Source organism: Vulpes lagopus, chromosome 12 (assembly GCF_018345385.1).
Source record: "Vulpes lagopus strain Blue_001 chromosome 12, ASM1834538v1, whole genome shotgun sequence".
In the NCBI taxonomy this organism is placed as follows: Eukaryota; Metazoa; Chordata; class Mammalia; order Carnivora; family Canidae; genus Vulpes; species Vulpes lagopus.
This window is the reverse complement of record NC_054835.1, coordinates 4,336,393-4,352,927: the sequence shown is the minus strand read 5'-3', so window position 1 is coordinate 4,352,927 and position 16,535 is coordinate 4,336,393. Positions and strand designations below refer to the sequence as shown.

General features: G+C 49.8%; 1 protein-coding gene across 13 annotated transcripts in view; it reads right to left on the bottom strand.

The window, feature by feature from the left end:
- MVB12B (multivesicular body subunit 12B) overlaps nucleotides 1-16,313 on the bottom strand; it is a 187,260-nt gene extending 170,947 nt beyond the window's left edge. For 5 of the 13 annotated variants that reach the window (XR_005983027.1, XM_041724470.1, XM_041724477.1 and 2 more), the window contains exons 1-2: nucleotides 15,726-16,312; nucleotides 2,940-3,062 (exon numbers count right to left, since the gene is read on the bottom strand). Coding sequence is in view for 11 of the 13 variants with exons in the window: in XM_041724470.1 (XP_041580404.1) it covers nucleotides 2,940-3,062; nucleotides 15,726-15,800 (198 nt within the window). In the remaining 2 variants the exon portion in view is untranslated. Of the gene's footprint in view, nucleotides 1-2,939; nucleotides 3,063-8,237; nucleotides 8,397-9,432; nucleotides 9,761-14,608; nucleotides 14,715-15,725 lie in introns of those variants that run through there. The other 8 variants (XR_005983026.1, XM_041724472.1, XM_041724474.1 and 5 more) reach the window with 5 other exon arrangements.
- Nucleotides 16,314-16,535: the final 222 nt, after the last annotated feature.

The following is a 16,535-nucleotide window of genomic DNA, read 5'->3' as shown; positions in this document are numbered from 1 at the left end:
TAGAGTCAGCATGCAGGTGCTGTGACGTCACAAGGACACAGGCGACTGCTCGCCCTCTGACAAAAGGAAGGATCATCGCCAGTCACTCTAAGATCTGAGAGTATGGCAGTGGAACAGAAAGGGCAGGCTATTTCACAGAGGATTGCAGACAATGAGACAATAAATTGAGAAGTTTAGCAAATAATCCCCAGTCCCTCAACCTAAGAAGCTTCCCCTGAACTGGAGAGAAGAGAAGCTATAAAATTAAATTTTTATAAACACACATGTGACATCTTTGACTTCAAGCAAGCAACAAGGCCTGTGGTCATGCTACCCCGGGTTAGCAGTCCATCCATGCTAAACTCTTGGGGCTGTATGGTCACAGTGCTGAACATACTCTGTACACAGGAGGGATTAATCCTGCAGCAGATGTGACAGGCAGAGGGGGCCTCGCCACAATCCACAGCAGGTTCCTTGCCACTGCGGTTCAGTCTAAGCATCTCAGAAGCCCACCACTATAAAACGCCTTACATTTCGGTTTGGAGGTTGACGTTCCATGAAACCCCAGATAAAAGGAATGAGAAGTGCCTCTCTTCACCCTGGCCTCCCAGCCTACCCTGGAACTCAGGGTCAGACCTCTAGGGAACCAGATCCTATCTGAGAACAATCCAGTGGTCAGTACCAAGAGACGTCTCGCACCCCTCTCCCCTGAAAGGGCTTTCAGAGGGAGCTCGGACACTCTCTATCTCTGCGTGCAGAGGCTGGGTAATTGCCGGGCTGACCCTTGGAGCCTCTTGCCCCGCTCACCTTTCACTATAATGCGTGGTAGAGCATAATCATGAAATGTGCTTATTAATTTTACTCATTTGACGCTGCGCTCTTCTGCCCTGAGCTAGATGTTAGGAGAAAATGATAGGGATAGATTCTGCTCCTGTCAGACTTACCAAGACTTTCAGAAAACCAGACTATCAAAGGCCATCTGCCACCCACTAGCCAAGCTTTCAAGATGACCCCAAAGGTACAAGCAGAATGTTAAAGACACAGATCAACAAAAGAGAACAGAAAGAAGATGTGGAGACCCATGCCCTGGGTGTGAGCCCCCCACATGAGCCCTCCCAGGAGAGCAACCCCAGAGCCAGTCCTCCCAGAGATCACGAGCATTGAGCCCCTGCCCTGATTCATGACTTGCTGCTTCATATCTAATTCATCAAAAGACACTTTGGTTTCTCAAATCAGGAACATTTTTATTAGCTTCCCCAAGAGTTTTATGGCACAAAGCCATATCTAATGATTCTATTTTACGGCAAGTTATACATTCAAACAGCACTTTGAAGTCAGACAGCAGGTAAGACTCAAATCTTTGTCAAAAAAGATTCCCTTGTCCTTTCACTTTTAAAATGTTTATAAGCTTTCAAACAGTTGGGAAAGTGATGTGAAGGATTTTAACAGGCTTCTCCTTCTCTGCACAGGACCCAGCGCTGGCTGACTCAATACATACTACAGTGTTCTCGAAAGGGTTTGCTTTTGCCCCTCTGTTCCCTCCACCTAGGGACATCTGGCAATGCCTGGACACATTTTTTGCTGTTACAACTGCAGTTGCGCTACTGGCATCTAGTAGGTAGAAGCCAGGGATGCTGCTAAGCACCCTATATATGTGGCAATGGATAGCCCCCCAACACAGAATTACCTGATTGTCTAGTCCAAAATGTCACTAGTGTCAAGACTGAGAAACCATGCCTTAGGGCTTCTTCTGGACCAGGTGTCATATCACCCCCACCCAGGACATTAGATGTTAATCTAATCACAGCAGCAGGTTTTCAGTGCTGCCTAATGAGACTTGTATTCTTTTATTCGTATGCATTCTTGGTGCACATTTTCAATAAATGGAATAAAATGCTGTCTTAAACAAAATGAGGAAAGTGAAAATAAGACCACCTTAGAATCTCAGACCATAGTCAACGGTAATCAAACCCTCCTAATGTTATTCTGCACTTTTTAAGCCTGATCCAAATCATAATTTATCTACTGAAACAACAAAATAACCAATGCCAGCCATCAGTACTACTGAACACCACCAGAGACACATGCTGAAAAGCAGAGCAAGTTCTCTGTTAAACTTAACCTGTCGTGGTATGATCAGTCAGGGCACTGGACTTGGAAGGGGGTCTGCTCCTGAGTCACTACTTCCCAGGACTGGGACTCTGTCACTTCACTTGCCAGAGCTTGGATTCTCTTAATCAGCAAAATTGAGAGGATAAGATACTTGCCCTTCTCACGTTCCAGGTGGAGATAAAGACACTTGCCCTTCTAGAGTTCCAGGGAACTGTGAGAGCCAAATGAGTTCACAGGTAGGAAACTGCTCTGTAAACTGTAAAGAGCTATAAGAATGTATGGCAATATGCTGATGACACTTACACATCCAGGACAACCTATGACAAGGATCTTTCAGACTCCTGGATCCTTTTCATGAAATTTCATAACTAGAAGTGAGTTTAGAATCAAGGGAGCCAGGAACGCCTGGGTGGCTCAGCAGTTGGGTGTCTGCCTTTGGCTCAGGGAGTGATCCCAAGGTCCTGGGATCACCACAGGCTCACCACAGGGAGCCTGCTTCTCCCTCTGCCTACGTCTCTGCACTCTCTCTGTCTCTCATGAATAAATAAATAAAATCTTTTTAAAAAATTAAATAAAAAAAAAAGAAATCAAGGGAACCAACCCTTTAGTTTCACAGAAGGTGAAAATGGCCATCACAGATGCCAAGTGACTCTGCCAAGGCCAGGAAACAGCCCAAGTGGACTCAGGTCCTCTGACTCCCAACCCAGGACACTCTCCACCCCCTCCCACTGGTGATGCTTCCCCTCCCTGTTTAAGTTCCTAGAGGAAAGGAGCACATTTATATACACGGCTCAGGGGGTCTTGAACACAGGAGATAAATACTGGTTGAATCAAGGATCTTGACTTACTACATCATAGCCTGTTGGGGCTCGGTTCCGAGAAGCCACCACCCCCACTCCCGTGATGGGATCCATCGACGTCTCTGGCAAAGCTTCTGAAAGGTCTTTGACTTCAGGCATGGTGGACTGGTCCTAGTTCCAAATAGGAAAAAGAAAGCAGAAAATTCAAACTGACCATTTAAAGTAAATGATACAGTCTCAAAGAGAACCAGAATCTTGGGACAAATATCCTAAGCTAAGCTCCATATACTGAACTGGCTAAAGGAACCCTGACCTTACCTGACCCTTTCCTCAGATCAAGAATTCAAGTCATCTCTGACCCCTGCTCTTCTCAGGTTGGCTCTGAACACTGGGCTCATGTAGTTAATGCAGGCCTGTCCCTGCTCGGAGAGGTAACTTTGACTCAAACCCATTCTTAACTCTCTCAACAAGCTGCCTGACTTCTGAACAGATACCAGTAGCTTCTCTGAGAGTAAATCAGGCACACCTAAATCTAATACCACTTTTCACTTCTGTCCCTTACAGTATTCCTTTGTGGAGGTGTAGACCTCCAAATCCACAGCCTCTATATAGCACAACAGAGTGTGGACTGTTCAGTAGGCAAAGCTTTGCAAACACATGGAGGAAAGTGTTCTGGAAATGGAGGCAAAGGGATGGCATTCAGGTCCAGGCTCTACGGCTTACTGGCTGGTGACTTTGAGTAAGCAAGAGGTCATGATACTGACAGTCAAGAGAGCCATCATGAGATCTAAGGGAATCACATAAAGCAAGGGCCTGGAGCAGTCCCTGGCACACAGTAGGCACCCAACAAAATGCAGATGAGACTGGCAGGTTTGGGGCACACAGGTCCAGCATAAATGGCCAGAAATGTGGTACATGCCCTTTCTGGGAGGACTGGCAGGCGCCTTTGTTGTGTTTAATCCCACAGGTCATGTGGGCACTTACTCAAAGCTAAACACTAACAATGACCATAATTCTTGCTGGGCACTTTGGGAGAAAAGGAGGGGAAATGGAATTATTATTCTGCTGCTGACTGCCTCTTGATGTGACTAGAGGAGACAAGGAGAATATAGAGAGCACTGGGTCTGGGCAGCTTGGAGTAGCAGTGCACCAGAAAGCAAATAAAAGAGGTAACACCTTATGTAAATGACTTTTAGTACTTTTAAAAGGACAAGCAGTGAAAAAGAGCAAGTTAAATTCCACCTCCTTCTGCAGGAATTAAATTCCACCAGCTGTAGGTCCACCAGATCTCTCAAAGCTGGTTACTGCTTCTAAAGCAAACCAAACACCATGCCTAACTAGGCAAGGAGAAGAAATATTCTTAATTCTCAGCCTTGAATCAGAAAAGGCAGAGGCTATTAAAAATGACTGCGGCCTTCTACATGGGAACAATCAGAATGCCATATGCAAGTCACCCATGTAATCAATGTCCCCTGAAGCCCACAAAAGGCTCCGGAAACGGACTCAGCAATGAAATTGAGCCAAATATCCAATCAAGGCTACGAAGCGCCTGGCAGCAGCCACACTCTCAACTTCTGTTTATGACAAAAGCCAAACTAAGTGATGCTTTACTTAATTCTACTGAAAATGAACTTCTAGAAGCCCAGGCCAGGGGGTAGGATAATACCATGCCACACCACTGCATCATTCTCTTTTTTCTAATTTTATTTGCCAAGCAGGTTTGTGTAAAGCACAGGGCTCACTGCTTCCTGCACACAGTAGGCAGGAAGCATTTACTGAATGAATAAGCATGCACGGCCTCCAAAAAGAAGGCGTAGGGTTAAATATCTGCATCAGCCCAGTCCAAAGCTAGTGATAGTCCAAACACTAATCACAGTATTATCACTTGGAAAATCCCATAGTATCGGTAGCATGAAAATAACACCGCTGCAGTTTGAAAAATATGGGTACCTGCTGTTGGTTACCAAAACGCTTTGCAATTAACAACTCATTAACAGAATGTACAAATTCTGCCAGTGCTAAAATATCACGCTGTGAATTTAATAAAGAACATCCGAGGTAAGTTTTTATGATGATGATGATGATGATGGTGGTCCTGCCTCTACTATGTGAGAGGGAGACAGGAGGCAAGTGTGGGAGGAAGTAGGAAATCGTTGATTCGCCGACAGACTCCGGTCCCCGGGTCACGACGCCCGCGCGGTGCGGGTGACCACGGCTGTCCCCGGCCCTGGGGAGACTCGCCCCCGGGCGACCCCGCTCCCACAATGCACCGGGGAGGCCGCCGGGCCGCTCGCTCCAAGATGGCTGCGGGCTGCCTGCGGCTGAGGCAGACAAAGGAGCCGGCGGCCTGCGCCCAAGCGTGCACGGTGGCCAGCCAGCCTGCAGACGGGAGGACGCGACAGCAGAGCATGAGCACAGAGCATCTCGGATGCACGCCTCCTTCCTCCCTTTCCCCCCAGTTGCTGTACCCTGGGGATCAAGGCAGCCTTTGTGAAATACAGACAAATGACTCCTCGCGGCGCGGGGCCGCGGCTGGCTCGGCAGTGGAGGAGGCCCCACCACCAGCGAAGGAAGCTTTTAATGAGAAACGCCCAAGATATCCATGGCAGAGGCAATCACTCAAAGCAGCTTGCCCTGAATTACATATTTTCTGACTGCAAATTACTTTTAACAGCGTCTCTACCGTCACTTCAATTGACCTTCCTAACAAAAGGCCATTTATTAACTAGCACTCCACGTTTCCGGGCTGCGTGGAGCCTCGAGCCAGAGGGATGGCACCGCCGAGGACTCAGCCGCCCAGGGCCACAGGCCAGGCCTCCGCGAGGGGAGAAGAGGCCATTAACGCAAGCCTGCGGAGCGGAGCTGCCGAGGGGGGCGGGGGCGGGGGGGGAGCGGGCTGTTGAAGACCAACATTAACCTGTCTGGCAGCTGGCAACAGCCCCTCGTTTCATCCTCAGCAGCTCCGCAGCAGATAGGGAGAGACCCACCTTGTCTCAAAATCCTCACTGCACACTAAACACACTAACACACCTCCCCTGCATTTGTACAACGCTTTGCAATTCTCAGAAAGCTTTCCCAGGTTCCTTCTTGACGGATGATCATACCAAACCTGGGAGGTGGCTGGGTCTTATTACCCCTATTTTAGAGAAGACAAAACTGAGGCGCAGGGTGATCAGAAGCCAGGTAACTGGCAGCCGCCAGAACGGAACGGAACCTCTCGTCCTCCTCCCCAGGTCTAATCTGCTTTCCATGACACTATGCAGAGAGACCAACATCCCACCTGATACCCGACTGAGAAAGCAGTTTCAACACTAATTATATTTAAAAATGCCAAAGCTCGTCTTTCTCCAGCCATAGCCCAATAAGTAAAGCAAAGGGGAGACAAGTACAGAAAGATAAAAGTAACATGGGATTAATTTTCCTCACACCTCAGTTTCAAGATTCAACATTTCCCTCATAAATAATTTACAACAATAAAAATGAGCTAAGGCCATGTTTGTGTAGGACGGAGGTAAATTTAGGCCTAATGAGGGAGATCCGAGCACTGCACAGGAGGGAATAGGTTGATGTATAGCACTGTGTGAGCACAATCGACAGCACACAGGGGCTCCATTACCAACTGGAAGTCAAGAGGCCGACCAGGAGGAGGGGCGGGCAATTTAGGGAAACTTCTACCATCCCAGCTGGGGCTGCAGGGAAGGTCTTTACAGGGAAAGCCAAAAGTTGCCCAGGATTTTAGATAAGACAACAGAGGCAGAGATTTCTCAGAACTCTAAGACTGAACCAACCTGAAATTCAGTCAGTTCTCAGTAAATGCCAGGTGAGGAACAGAGGTGGTGATGGCACCTGGGAGTCTCATCTACTCGCAGGCATGGGGAGAGCACAGTGGCAACACGGACCTTGAGCTGGTCCTAATTTAACCCCATAGGTCACCTGGCCCCAATCTCCATCCCAATCTCCATCCACGGCACATGGCCATCATTTCCAAGGCTGGGGGCTACACAGCCTTACTCTGGGCAGGTATTTGAGTCTGCCCGGAGAGATTTCTCCACCAGGCAGGAGAATATGTGTGAATGTGCTGTGGGGTGTGTGTGTGTTCCATGTACATATTGGGGCTACATGGGATCAGTTAGGAGGATTTTTTTCCCTGTCATGCCTGCTGAATGCTATGCAACAAGGCTGAATCAGAGAAAACCCGTCTCCTGCTTCTGCCTGCAATACTGCAAACAGTGCCTGGGGAAGGCCCCAGCCCCCAGCTCTGCAGCACCTTGGCAATGCCGTCATCCCAGGTTCACAGAGAAATGAACTTTAACTATAAAGCCTCTCATACAGACAGCACACTGCTCCCTTGTAGCTGATCAAAGAATTACTACAACACTGTGCTTAATCCCTAAAAGTCAGCGGTGCTGGGCTTAACTGATGCTGAATATTGTTTCAGAATCAAAGGCATGCCTCCCGGCCCCAGTCTGGGAGAAAACTAAGCTACTGTATCACAGTTGAAAACTCAGGGGAACTTTGATATCATCTCTGTTTAATTTCCCCGGCCCTGTGAGCCGGGGGTTTATCTCGTTTTATCAACTCCTATACTGAAATCAAAACCCAACTAACAGAGCTCAGACCTCTCTCCACTGGGGCCCGTCCAGCAGCGGGGTGGGGTGGATGCAACAACTGCAGGGGGGCGGTGGGAAGGGGGCGCTGCCATCAAAGGAGGCGCAACAGGAACCCCAACTCGGGCTCCCTGCAGGGTGAGGAAGGCCAGCTCAGAAGCAGCACCAGCGCTGCACACCGAGGACCCAAGGCGTGACTCGCACACAACTTTAGAGGAGAGAAATTTCAAAGTATGGGGTTGGGGGCAGGTTAAATTGGACTACTATAATTGAAATGACAAAAACAGTAGATTAATTAAGTCCCTATAGAAGGATGAACTTGCAATCAGCGTGTATGAAATGCAAAGTCAAGGGCACAAAAGACACAAACTGTCTACCCACATCCACCAAGCTTGCAGGGCTAGGGAAGAGCAGAGGATAAATATTTCACTTGCCATGGGAACCTTACTAAAAGCAGGGTCCAGAGCTGAGAGCAGGCTGTCCCCCAGTGAAAGCTGCCCCTGTGCCCGTCATAGGGCAGCTCTTTGCCAGTGGCAGCGGCGGTCTGCAAGAACCCACTCCCCCCTTTTGCCCCATGGTTACTGGCACCTTCTTGCCAACAACTCTTTAGCAGGTAGAGAAGGACATGGCCCCATTCCTGTTGGAGGGAGCCCATGGCCAGGTTTCACCAACACACACCACAAGGCACACAGACACACAAACTAGGCCACCTCCATGCAGCTAAGGTGCAGGGACCTACCTCCTCAGGAGATGGCAGGCTGAGGCCTGAGTCCATGCAGCACCCAAGCGAATGGCTACTCATAGGGGACAGCACACAGGCTGAGAGGCGTCCACCGTGGAACCTCGGAATGGCAGCCTGGTGCCTCCTGCACTTGGTCTGGACCACTTACCTAGTCAGAAGCCAAATCACTCTGACAAACACAGTTGAGTATGGTCAGGTGGCAACAGGCCACAGGCTGCTGGGAGAGCTGCTAAGATATTAGGAAACTAAAGCAAATATTTTTCTAAGCTCTCCTAGATCACAAAGAATTTTCCAGCTAGGGAACTAACAATGGTGAGCACTTCCTTTTTCCCCAGTAAAGGCCTGTTACTTCTAATAAAGAATCTGGTGTATAAATGCATCCATTCTATCTGACCTATGCTTAGGTTTCTATTAACCATTTGTATACCAAACAGATTTTACATAAACTGTGATATAGGCATCAAGTTATTGCAGCTCATACAGTGCCATGCTAGATCCTAGAATTCACTCTCCAAAAATAAATTCAGGATCAAGTTCTATAGCCCTCCTGTAGCCAAAGCCCTGCCTCTTACAGGCCTGACTGCAAAATCAGGGAACCTAGTGCTGGGAATGAGGAGCAATCTCCAATACACTCTGAGCCTCATCCCAACCTGCCTACGAACACCACAAACCAGGGTCAGCCCTGCCCACTCCCATCAAGTCTTGCTGCCATGTTGTCCCCTGGAGAGAAGGAAGGAGGAGAACCCCAACAAAAGGCAGATGCTCTCCAAATGGAAGCCATCTTAGGAGGACACAGAGACATGCTCTCCTGATGTTCAGTGATATAAGGTAAGTCATATCCTTCCCCTGATGGCCAGTGTCTACACACTGGCCAATATGTCACCTCAATGCCACACAAATGGGCTGTAAGGCTGGAAATCCTCAGAACACCTGGCTTCAGGTCAGCCATACATGTCTCATCACCAACACTCTCCTCTCTGACTTTCATAGGGATCTTGAGAGATTCTTTTCATACGTGTGGTCATCTAATCATTCTACCTGTATGCTGATGACTTCCAAAATACCTCCCTCACCCCGAATTTTCTCCTGAGACTCAGAGGTATGTATCTAGTCTCCTGCTGGCTCTTGCCATCTGCATGTCCTGGCTGACCATGCCATCCTCCCCCTGAACCATCTCCCACATTCCCAGTACCTGGCAGGACCTGGCACACAGCAGAAAGTCCACAAACATTTATGGAGAGCCTTTGTGTAAGCAGTGAGGGAGAGTATGCGATGATGACGATGGACAATCCAACATTCTGGAGCAGATTCCAACTCTAGCCAGTATGAGTCACCTGCAGAGTCCATTAAAAGAGATTCTTGAACCCACTCCCAGAGATACTGATTAAGTAAGTACAGGGTGGATTCTGAGAAGCTGCATTTCTAACAAGTTCCAGGTCTGAACTCTGAGTACAAGACAGCAGGTTCTCATTAGATGTTTGATGAATGAATGAACAGGGGAAAAAAAAATAACTGGATGTAATCATCCATGGGAATAGCCTCAGAATGAGTCCCTCAGACTCTCCCTCCCCCAAACAGGTTGTCACCAGCCTACCATTCAAGATCTCGGTCACATTCTCCCTAAACCTTCCCTGACCACCCAGCCTCACAGCGGCTGTCACTGAGAACCCTGCTCTTCATGGGGACATGGCCTTAGCACACACGTGTGTACAGGTACACATGTAAATACACAGAGAAACACACAGCCTTGCCTCTCAGAAGGTCATAGCACACTTTCCTTAGCAGAACAGTAGTTGTTCAAAGGCGTTATGTCTACCCTGTGCCTAGCTCACAGTGGATGCTCAACAAATGCATTATGGGATTAGTGGGTGGGTGGGTAGATGGAAGGAAGGGAGAAAAAAGGAAGAAAGGATCAAGTTACCATCATCTTTTCAAAACTGCCCATCTTTCACTGTATTAAGAAGGGTACACAAAGCAGCAAGGGCCAGAGCAGAACCATGGGCCCCTTCCAATGACAGCGCCAGGCTGGGCATCAGTGAGCCCAGGACAATCACCATAATTCTGGGAATAGGCGCTGCAGAGGAGGGGAGGCAGGACTGCAGCACTCCCAGTGGCTCCAGAAGTGATTATGACTCGGTCCAAGCAGACTGGATGAGGGCTTGGCAGGGGCCAAGGGGTCTCCAGGCTGGTTGCATAGAAGACTCCCGTAAGGAATTTATAAAAACCACAGCTGCCCATTCCAACCCCTAGGTTGTGATTTAACTGGTCTGGGCTTGGGCCAAGACTGAATAGTGCACAGACCAGGCGAAGTGCTACTGTGCTGGGTGAGTACGGCGACAAAAGACATGGTACCACCTGTGGAGTTCAAAGACTGGAGTCCCAAAAGAAAGGGACTGCAAGTGAGGGGACACTTCCTTCGGCCTGGTGAGTCAGGGAGATGTGAGGGAAGAGCAGGTGCTGAAGCTGGCCTCCTGGAAAGACAGTGGGTATAGAGTAATGAAGGTACTGAAGGCAAGAGATGCCATATCAGCAGTGGCGTGAACAAACACAGGCCACTGGGGGAACTGTGGGTGGCAGATGGGCTCTGAAGCAAGCTTATGAAATGCTTAAACAAACAAACAAATAAACAAAACCGTTAAAAACCTGTCTGCATTTCTCTGCTATTCCTAAGGTCTAAGCAATGACATAGAGCTTCAGGAAGGAAGGGATTTGCAAGCCTCATATTTCCTCTCCTGTAACTGAATGCTTCTCGAACTGATGCCACTTCCTGCACACTGCCATGGGCCTTCTTGTTAGCTCCATAGGGGAATGGGAAGTAAAGCAGAGAATAGACAGGGCTCAAGCTCTGGAGTCAGGGATCTGAGCTTGACTCCCAACTCTCATGCTACATATAGCTGTGTGACCAGAGCCACATTAGCTAAACTGGGCCCAGGTTTTCACCCCCCTAAAACTGGAATAGTAGATAATAATTTGTTCTCTACAGGGTTATAGTGTATAAAGAACTTGTAGAACTTGCATCAGAAGAAACAAGTGATAGAGTGAAATGAACAACCTATGGAAGGGGAGAAAATATTTCCAAATCACATATCCCATAAGGAGTTAAAATCCAGATCTATACAGAACTTCTACAACTTAACAACAACAAAAACCCAACTACTTGATGAAAAAATGGGCAAAGGACTTGAGTAGTCATTTCTCCAAAGATGATATACAAACGGCTGACAAGCATATGAAAAGATGTCCAACATCACTAATCATTAGGGAAATGCCAACCAGAATCACATGAGCTATCACCTCATACCCACTGGGATGGCCACTAACAAGAGCCATAAAATTAGTGTTGACAAGGATTTGAAAACTGGAACCCTGCTGCACTGCTGGTGGAAACGGAAATGTAGCCACTCTCTAGAAAACAGTATGGTGAGTCGTCAAAAAATGAAAAATAAATTACTATAGGGTCTGGCAATTCCACTTCTGGGTATGTAGCCAAAAGAATTGGAAACAGGGTCTCCAAAAGATACTTGTACATCCATGTTCACAATAGCATTATTCACCAGAGCCAAAAGGTAGAAGTAACCCAAGTGTCCACAGACAAATATGGATAAACAAAATGGGTATATACATGCAGAAGGATATTATTTCAGCTTAAAAAGCAAAGAAATTCTGGCACATGCTACAACATGAATGAATCTTGAAGACATTGTATAGTGTGAAATAAGCCAGTCATAGAAAGACAAATACTATATAATACCACATATATAAGGCCCCTGGATTAGTCAAATTCATAGAAACAGAAAGTAGAATGGTGGTTGCCAGAGCCTGGGGGAGGGGATGTGGAAACTGTTTAATGAGTATAGGGTTTCAAAAAAAAAAAAATGAGTATAGGGTTTCATAAAATGAAAAAGTTCCAGAGATTAGCCGCATGACAATGTGAATGTACTGAACGCCACTGATTTGTATACCTGAAAATGATTAGGATGGTACATTTTATTTTCTGTGTTTTTTACAATTTAAAAAGGGCATTTGTAATTGTGGTCTTCAAGTTTCAGTAAGCAGAAGTACAACCCAACGGGCGCCCGAGTGGTTCAGTCGGTTAAGTGACTTCCTTGGGCTCAGGTCATGATTCAGGATCCTGGGATCGAGCCCCATGCTAGCCTCCCTGTTCAGCGGGGAGCCTGCTTTTCCCTCTCCCTCTGCCTGTTCCCTGCTTGGGGCCTCTTTCTCTATCAAATAAATAAGTAAAATCTTAAGAAAAGAAGAAGAAGAACAACAACAACAACAACAACAACCCAAGGTTCTTACTGTAAACACCGAGTCCCCAGGGCCCCTTCCCCAGATACTCTGATTAGACGATGTAGGTGTGAGGCCCTGGAATCTGCATTTTCTTAAACATCTTAGGGATATTTAGCATACTAAGAATTCATTTATTCTGTTCTGGTTCTAAAGGACCAAGGGACATTCTTTTGGATATTTTGCTTTGTTGATCAGTTTATGTTTAAAACACACATACACACACACTATGCTTCTCTGTGTGTGTATGTGTGTATAGAAAGATCTCATATTGATTCTAGCCACAGCCCAACAAGATGGTCTTCCAGTCCTCAGGGAAGTCGGAGCTACCAAGCTTCAGCATGTGACTTCTAGGCTCTAGGCCCATGGGCCTCTCACATTTCAGCCTGCACAAGCTCCACATCTCACCAGAAGTGTGTCAGGTAAACCAAGCCTGTGCCCACAGGATGTTCCCAACAAGGGAGGTAATGTCAAGTACACCCTGCAGTGGCTCTACCTCCCAAGCAGCAGAGCGGAGGAGAGCTAACACAGGCAACCCCGCTGCACACAGTGCAGACAACGCAGGGAAACCACAATTCTCAAGGGCAGCCCAGCAAGCAGAAGGCCAAGGATAGCCATGAGTGGGGCCAGTAAAACATGGGACTGGGAGAGTCTCAGAGAGAGCAAGAAGAGCCTGAGAGAGGCAGCTCATTCAAGGACCTCAGGCCTCCCCTCCCACAACCCAAATAGCAAAGGAGACTCTGCTCATTCAACCACAACCTACTAAATACAGTGTTCTCAGTCCACCACATCCAGCCATGTAGTCATTTGTTATCTTCATCATCATAATAGCACCTTTGACATTTCCCATGCTTGGCTCCAACTCCATCATTACTTTCTAGTGTAGCAAGGATGCTGCTCTCTGAGCATGAAGCATGGAGCACTTGTAACCTGCTAAGGCAGCAGGGCCGACAACTTTTGGATTATGACTCCCCCAAAAGCAGATCTGCCACAAAACTAAGAGCAATTAACCTTCAGCCACCCCTTTACCCCTGCCAAGGTCCTGAGAGGGGACCCAGCAATGTGTTCACATGGTCATGTGGTTTTGTAAGATGTACAAAAGCAAGATATTCTTGTATTCCTTTTCTTATAACCCCTCTCTACTCCAAACTGTCTAACCCAGAAAACCAGGGTCTGCCTCTGGATTCCACCTAAATTTAGTGAGGACTCCCCCACACCCTCTGTAGTGCCACATGCATTCACATACATCTCATTCAGCCTTATGGGGTAGGTTATATTCTTAAGCCACTTTTACACTGAAGGAAATCAGGATTCAGAAAGGTTCTGTGAGATTCCAGGACCTGCCTAGGGTCATCAGGACTACAGAAAGAAGACTGAGATTCAAATCCAAACCCCTAAATCCAAGCCCTGTGTTCTTTACCATTCTTTCCTAGTTGCCCTAAGGAAAGCTAAATAATAACCACAAACAGAAAGACCCTCTAAAGAAAAAAAAAATGAAGCTACTCTTCTGATTAATAAGTTAACAATAATAATCACTAACTTCTACTGACCCACTTGCCTTATGGCAGGCACAAAACTAAATGCTTCTCTTGTAATATTTCATTCACTGCTCACCATAATCCTATGAGATAGATATCAGCCTCACTCTACCGATGAGGAAAGTGAGGCTCAGGAAAGTCTACTAATTTACCCAAGAATACACAGTAAGTAGAAAAGCCAGGGATTAAGCCGAGGTCTAATTCTAAAGTCCTTGCATTTAACCATGGTGTACTGTTCCAGCTGCAAGTAGGGAATGCCTGCCAGTGGGATGGAGGCAGGCAGGGAAGATGCCTTCAGCATAAATCAGGAGTGTGGCCTAAGAGCTAGAGGGAAGGAAGGAGAAATGTTGATCAGAAAAGATGATTCTGGGCTCAAATGAACCAGTCAATTGCTTCACATGGAGCTTGATGCCCAGATCCCAGCAGAGGTCCCATCTCTCAGAGGCCCCATTTAAATATTCTCTGCATGGCCCAGTATCTCAAAGGACCACAACAATTTCCAGTGAGCAAGAAAGGTGTCACCTGTGTCCCGTAACTAACCTTCAGAGTACCCTGAGCTTTTTGGTTTGTCTAGGTTTCCGCAGAGCTTATCCTCTTTTCTAGGCTTATCTGGTGCAGCTGATAAAATGAGATGAGATCCAGCCAGCTGTCAAGAAATGTACAATGAGATTATGCTGAGAAGGAACCACCAGAGACAAAGGCCCCTAAAGAGTCGCTGGCCTGTTGTGGCATTTGTGGCAGAAACCTGAGTGGGCCCTGGTTCTTGGTCGGGGGCAGGGAGCAGAGAAGAGGCAACAGCCATTTGTCTTTTGCCTTCCTGAGGCCTTCCTCTGTGCCTTGCTGAAGAGGCTGCTGAGAGGCAGGGGACAGAAGAGTCACATCTTTAGTGGTGAGAAAGGCTGATAATTTAGGAAAAGTTGTCTGCTGGTAACAAAGGTAAAAGGTGCTCATGGCTTTGCCCTCTTCACCCAGAGCCTGTCGCTGGGGATCTGAGGTCCCCTGGTGCTAAGCCATAGCTCTTGTTCCAGCCCCTGCCCCTGAGCCTCATTAGGCTGAAGTCCTTGCGGGGTGCTCATCAACACACGCACCACACTTGCAGAATGGGTACTCTGGGTCTCGGGTGCTCAGGCCCGGCACCACACCTTCATACAGGTGCCCTGGCATTTGGGTGTCCTCTCTGCTGCGTCCAGGTCACAGATGAGGCCGGCCCCCCCGATGATGCTCAAGGCTCAGGTGCAAGCTGGTCTGCATCCACGTGACCACAGAGAGCTGGACCCCAGGCCGGGCCAGCGAAACGACTGTCCTCAGCCTGTGCAGGTGCCCGCAGCGGCCTGGGCACAGGTGGGCCGCCTCCCCTCACCCGTCCCGCACCCAGGGAGGAGGGGAGGGTACTGCCGGCACTCCGGTCCCGAGCTCCCTCCCGCCTGCCCGCGGCGAGGCCAAGCCGGTGTTCGGGAGCCGCGGCGCGGCGGGCTCGGGCAGAGGCCGCCGGGCCTGTCCCCACGGCGGGCCGGGCACGGGGCCCGCAGGCCTCGGCGCGGGCCCAGCTCCGCCCGCCCGCCCCTCGGCCCGGGGCCCGCGCCCGCCCGCCCGCCGGGGCAGCAGGGCCGGCTCGGCCGAGCCTCCGCGGCGCCCTGCCCGCCCGGCCTCACTTAACTGTTCCCCGTTGGGGCGGCGGCGGCTGCGGCGGCGGCGGGTCCCGGCTCCGTCTCACGCAGAAGCAGCTTCTCATCGCCCGGGCGGCGCGGGAGGGGCCGGGCCCGGGGCCCAGGCGGCGGGGCCGGCGCCGCAGCTCGAGCGCGAGCCTCACCGGGGAGCGGCGGCGGCGGCGGCGGCGGCGGCGGCGGCAGGGGCGGGGCGCGGCCTGGCGGCGGCGGCTCCCTCGCCGGGCCGGCCTCCGGCCTCCGGGCTCCGGCGCTGGCTCCGGGGGAGGAGGGGGCGGGAGCCCCGCGTCCCGAGCCCGCGGCGCCTGTGCCGCCGCCCCGACCGGCACCCCGCCTCCCCCACCCGGCCTGCCCCACGGCTCAGCCCGCGAGCCCGCGAGCCCCCGGCCCGCCCTCCCCGAGCGCGCAGGCGGCCCCCGGCCCGGCCTCGGAGCCCGGGAGCCGCAGGCCTCTTGGCGCCTGGGCACCAGTTCGTTGTTCTCGGGCAGGGCCCGCAGCCCCCCAGCTCTCCTAGGCCTCACTGGATCAGCCCCTCAGCACAGCCTAAGAACCCCGGACGCCCCCAGGCCTCTTGGCGCCTAGATGAACACCACACGCGGGGGCGCGCGCGCGCGCGCACACACACACACACACACACACACACACACACACACACACACGTTGGCCTCTTGCAGGGACACCAGACCCTCCTCGGCTTTAGTGAACATCAGGCCATCCCTTCAACTCCGCTCACTCCTGTTCAGGAGACCCCACTGTCTCAAATGACCCAACACAAGCTTAGCCAGGCCTCAGTCCCCTCTCAG